The sequence below is a fragment of the Quercus lobata genome, chromosome 3, assembly GCF_001633185.2.
Source record: "Quercus lobata isolate SW786 chromosome 3, ValleyOak3.0 Primary Assembly, whole genome shotgun sequence".
Lineage (NCBI taxonomy): Eukaryota > Viridiplantae > Streptophyta > Magnoliopsida > Fagales > Fagaceae > Quercus > Quercus lobata.
Window position 1 is genome coordinate 65,695,991 of NC_044906.1, and position 5,780 is coordinate 65,701,770.

A 5,780-nucleotide genomic window follows, 5' to 3' on the forward strand; every position below is an offset into this window, starting at 1 on the left:
ATACAGCTAGGAATCTCTTCAATCCAAATTACATCATTGACATAGCTTAGAGCTTGTCTTGCTAGAATATGTGCTGGCTTATTGCCTGATCTACGCACCTAATTAAATTTATTGAAAGATAAAATTATACCTAGGATCAAAATCCGAAAATGATAAAAACAATTAAATGCATAAAGATCGATACATCTATGACCATTAACCTTCTAAAAATAAAAGAGTAAAGTGACCATCAATGTGACATCTCGAGGTTTGAGAGTGCTCCACACAAACATTTAATTGCATCTTGATTGATCCTTATTTAACGCACGAATCTCTAGAAAGAGTAATGCTATATATATATATATATATATATAAAACTCGATAACATTTTTCACACTAGTTCTATTGACAAATTTTTACAAAATTTTATATAGATTCATTATCGATATTATCTTTTTACTTATCAATAACAATTTATCATATTAACAAGTGCTTTGTCTTATCCTTATATTTTATCCTCTTTTGACTTTGACACTCCTTAGTCTAGTTGGTAATTACTCACATTATCCTTTACAGTTCTGTTTTAGTGTTATCTACTTATCTCATCTTTACATGCCCCACCCAGCTATAACCCAAAACCGAAAGTCCTGTGCCTTTCCTTATACAAAAAAGAAATAGACAACAATTTAAATTGATGATTTTGTTCATTAAAAAAAAAAAATCCTCGATAAGCCCAAGTACCACATATATGGAGAATAATAATTTTAAATAAATAATAACAGAAGGGTTATTGTCAAAATTTTAAAACTAAAATGACAAAAATAACAATTCTTCAAATTTAAACACGGTAATCTAATCAAAATAAAGTTTTCATTCAAACTAATTAAAGATATATGTAACTATCCGCGTTCGATTGACACATAATGAGTTGTAAAGGAATAACAACATTCACCTATCATAAGCAATCTAATTCATGATAATTTTTTTTTTCACCCAAACAAACTAAAATTGTAAATTGACACCTATTTTATTTCAAAAAAGATATTTGAACTTTATCCATTTTGATTTTAATTGAAAAGAAAAAAAAAGTGGGTTTCAGTTAGTTCAATTGATAATATCTCTGATGGTTGTATAAGAGATCTAATAAAAAAAAGAAAAAAAAAAAAAAAAAAAAAAAAAAAAAAACGACAACTCAGTAAAATAAAAAAAGAAAGGGCTTCCCATTCACAGCCGACCAGACAAAACAAAACAAAATTAAGAGAAAATTAAAGTAGAAACAAAAAATCTAGAAAATTTTTGTGTGACTCTGCATACTTTGGTGGTGGTGTTGTTTTTGTTGTTGTACTGCTTTGGTGGTGTTGTTTTGCTTCGCTGTTGAGTGTTGAGATCAAAATCTCTCTTTCTTTCCATTCATGAGCCAAAGGCGATTGATGGGCATCTCTCAACCATCGTTCTCACATTCTATACCACAAGTTTTGATCAAGATATTTTACATTTCTCGTCTCTAATTTCACAATCAGGTTTCCGTAATAATTCATTACAGTACTATTTTAGTCTCACTCTAACTCTGCTCCTCCACGCGATGTAGCTTTTTTCGCTTTGATTATGGCTTTTAAGGTGACATTTCTGTTTTATTTATATCATTTCTGAGATGGGTTTGTTGAATTTCTAGGTGTTTGGTTTTGTATTTTTTTTTTTTTGCTTTGTTGAAAGCAAACGAGGTTGAGAGTGCCACATGGGATTGGACCGACCAAGGAGAATCGAAGAATTCGCAGTTGTAGTAGTAGTAGAAGAAGAAGAGGAAGAAGAGGAAGGAAGAGGATGGAATCGCAGTTGAATTTCAATATAGAAAATTCGTTCGATAGTTGCTACTCGTATTGTGCACGCCAAGCGCTCGACGAATTGCCTCACAGCTTCACAATCACTGACCCGTCCATCTCTGGCCACCCTATTGTGTTTGCGAGCAAAGGGTTCTTGAAGGTGTTCGGGTATACGAAAGATGAGGTGGTTGGAAAGAACGGCAGGGTTTTTCAAGGTCCAAAAACTGACCGGAAGTCGGTTATGGAAATACGCGAGGCCATTCGTGAAGAGCGGTCTATGCAGATTAATTTGTTGAATTATCGCAAGGATGGGACACCCTTTTGGATGTTGTTTCATTTGAGCCCGGTTTTTAGTAAACAGGATGGGAGGGTCATCCATTTTGTGGGAGTTCAGGTGCCCATTTCGCCTCCGCGGCGGCCGAGGTGGTTGGCAAGTGGGGTTGTGAGGAATGGGGCGAATATGTGTGAGGAGGTGGATAGGGTGTGTGGTAATACTAATATCATGTTTGGATCATGTAGGAGGGAAGTGTGCTCGGATACTCCGGTGGAATTGAGTCGTGTTTTGGCTTTGGAGTCGGTGTTGGATGATAGTAGTAGAGGTTTGTGTTTTTAATTTGTGAATTAATATGATTTGTACTTATAGTTGTTGTACACTGTATGATGAAATTATATTATACTTCTTGTGATATTGTGTTCATGTTTAGCTCTTGTATGATCGAATTCCGTTTGTATTGCTTGTGATGGTGCATTCATACTTAATTCTTGCAGCTTATTTTGGACGGAAGGTCATGTTGTTTGTGTAATTTATCTTGTACTCCGTATTGTGTTTTTTCATATCGTTTCTTCATTTCCTAATAGTATGCACTTGGTTATTTGAGTTCTTAATACTTGATTTCTTAGTGTGGTGCTTAATTTTTGAATGTGTTCTGAGCTCTCTCTCTCAAGCATTATGATTTTGCTAATAATCTTGACCGTTTACTTGCATATATAGAGTGTAATATTTGGTTTTGATTGTTGTTTTGTATTCACCGACTTTTAATCTGAAATGAATTTGCACATTTTACATTCAATTTCAGTGATCATTCTTAGATTTCCTTTTAAAGTGTACTAGCCTACTAGGTATACTTCTTTAGATATCCTTTTTGTTTTCTTTCTATGTTTTGGTTGTGTTCTGATTTATCTGCGGCATACAGGATTAGGTATTGAAGAAACATGTGAGGCTAGTAAACTAGAGAGGCAAAAGGCTGAAGATGCCATTAACAAAATATTCTCTGTGCTAACCCGCCATAGCGAGTTAACAGGCAGATTTGTTTGTGCAGAGAGACACAGCTTACCTGGGGCAGGCATTCTTAGTTCATCCTTGAATATCTCTCTTGGTAGAATCAAACAAAGCTTTGTATTGTGAGTTGTTGCAGATTCTTATTTTGTTGTTTTACAGTGGATTTCGTGCATTATGAAGATTTCTGATGTCTTTACTTTGTGTTTCGTGTGAATGCAATTTATGTGTTGCCATTGCAGAACTGACCCACACCTTCCTGACATGCCTATAGTTTACGCAAGTGATGCTTTCTTAAGATTGACAGGTATCAGAGCTTTACCAAATATACAATGGTATCCTCCATGTGGTGAATTCATTACAATAAATTTCTTCTAGACCATGCGGTTTATATAAATATTAAACAGTCCTCTATATGCAGTTATCTATACCAGTTTCTTACTTTTGTAGGATATGCTAGAAATGAAGTATTGGGGCACAATTGTAGATTTTTAAGTGGCGCGGATACGGATTTCTCAACTTTATATCAAGTACCTTCATTTATTCATTTCTATAATTTTTTGAATTTCTATGTGATTTAGTGACTAAGGTTATTGATAGCATACACCTTGTTAAATATGTTGCTTATTGTTTCCCAGATAAAGGAAAGCATACAAACTGAGCAGGCATGCACAGTACGTATCTTAAATTACAGGTTGAAACTTAACTATGCTAGCAATGTGTTTCAAGGATTTAACTTGTCATAAGTTTTCAAAATAAATTGCTATTTAATTCTCAGGAAAGACAAGAGTTCGTTTTGGAATTATCTCCATATGTCGCCTGTTCGTAATGCTTCTGGAAAGGTATTGTTATATGCTAAGTTTTTACACCTGGTACTTTTCAACTTGATTTGCTTTTGGATTGATTGAAGATTATTGGGATAGATAATGCATTTCATTCAGTCGTAGTCTTTTCTTTTTGTTACAGTGTCCGAACAGTGAGGAGATTAATATTTTGCCCATGTGTGAACTTGAATTCTTATTATGCCTGAAAGTTGGCGTGATTTTATTATAATATGGACTGTTTATGTAGGTTCTTGTTAGTTTTGGAAACTGGTTGACATTATACACTCAGTTTGGTGAAGCTGGTTTCTAAGGGAAACTTCTTTGTATATCATGATATTCTAAATTTCTCAGATGTAGTGTGACCTGCAAGAAGCCTTTTATGGTTTCTAGTTTTGAACAAGACCGAATCCCCTAATTTTGTCATTGAGCTCTGCAACTTTCATATTTTGAATAATATGCTAATTTTGGACTGCATGTTTCATAATATATGGATTCCTAGCTGTTAAAGGCGCTTATTTAGAGATGAACTAATGTTGCTAGACATTTGACCCTAGTAGACTAGAAGAATAAATTTCTATGGGTTTTACATATAATTGTGATTCTTTATGGTTAGCTAAAGGGAAAGCAACTAACACAAATGATGAAATTCCATCAACGTCCGTAAAATTATGGTGTTCTTACTAATTTTGATATGATGAAAGTGGTTACATTTAAGATGATTTGGAAAATGAAATGACTTAAGTTATGCAGTGCTGATGAACAAATTGTGTTTTACCGGCTTGAATTTTCTCTCCCTAACATTCTTTAATTCCTTGTTACTTGCCTTCGTGCCAACAAATTTTGTCTCCTTATAGATGCATGTGTCCAAGTCAAGCGCAGATTTAAGATGTTTTTGGTGTAGGTTTCAAATGCAAATCTATTGCCTTACTCTGGCTATAACGATTAAAGTGAAATGTATTGGTCACTGAAAAGTTACAGTAGCTTGACAGTTTTCAATTACCTTCAATTATCAACTTATGAAGAACAAACTGTTTTAACTTTTGCGGACTTTTGGTACATTCCAAGTTGTTCCACTGCCAGTTGCTTTTGTTGAATGATCATGGACTAAAGTCCCGAAAAACCCATGTAATCAGTTCAAACATTAGACTGCCACTGCTGATTTTACACTAAACCACTTGCAATTCTGGCATCTCCTTCTTGTGCTTGCCTAATGCAGTTCTTGTCTTAGCTTACTGTGTTTATGCTTGTTCAGGTAGCATACTTTGTGGGTGTTCAGATTGAAGAAGGCTGCAAGAACCAAGACAGAAATGGTCTTTGCCCTGAGATGAGGCATTGTAGTGTCGTTGGCGCAGTTAAGGTTGCAGTAAGGAGCTTATCTATGGGTGCTGGCCCTTCTAGATCATAGAACAACCTCTGCATTCTTTATCTGTTGATTGCTTGTGTTTTAAATACTATTTGTCACGCTAGTAGAACCTTGTTAGATTCATACTGTTTATATATAAAATGTTTCAATATAAGGTTGAAACTACGCATTTGCATGTTTCAGTTAAATTGGGACTGACTAGAATTGATGATCAGACATATCTGATTTCGGATTAATTTGCTGCTGTGTGATTAACATATTGACCCATCGTTATGGTTAAAATTTTTAAAATGAAAAGCACATAATTTGCTATCAGGGTCAAATTTTTATGTGGACCCCAAATTGAACTAATATTTGTTGCGTGACATTTCTCTGAGTGTTACCTAGCCAGACTAATGTGTTACATAGATACGATAATAGAGCTAGTGCATGGCCTTTGGTTCTCGTAAAGGTGGCAATGATATTTGATATAGAATCAGTGTGAATTTTGAATGGGTCGCTTAAAACGTGGAGGTGAA

General features: G+C 34.6%; 1 protein-coding gene across 6 annotated transcripts; it reads left to right on the plus strand.

Moving 5' to 3' along the window:
- Positions 1-1,226: 1,226 nt before the first annotated feature.
- LOC115982903 (protein TWIN LOV 1) lies at positions 1,227-5,498 on the plus strand. 6 transcript variants are annotated; one of them, XM_031105654.1, is made up of 8 exons: positions 1,227-1,499; positions 1,652-2,398; positions 2,993-3,200; positions 3,318-3,382; positions 3,526-3,605; positions 3,714-3,769; positions 3,854-3,917; positions 5,152-5,498. In XM_031105654.1, the coding sequence occupies exons 2-8, from the start codon at positions 1,801-1,803 to the stop codon at positions 5,302-5,304; spliced, it is 1,224 nt and encodes a 407-aa protein (XP_030961514.1). In that variant the 5' UTR covers positions 1,227-1,499; positions 1,652-1,800; the 3' UTR covers positions 5,305-5,498. The 6 variants fall into 6 exon arrangements, with proteins under 6 accessions (XP_030961514.1, XP_030961516.1, XP_030961517.1 ...); XM_031105656.1 differs by having other exon boundaries at positions 1,231-1,596; positions 1,693-2,398; positions 3,119-3,200; XM_031105657.1 differs by having other exon boundaries at positions 1,231-1,596; positions 1,693-2,398; positions 3,714-3,749; positions 5,152-5,476.
- Positions 5,499-5,780: the final 282 nt, after the last annotated feature.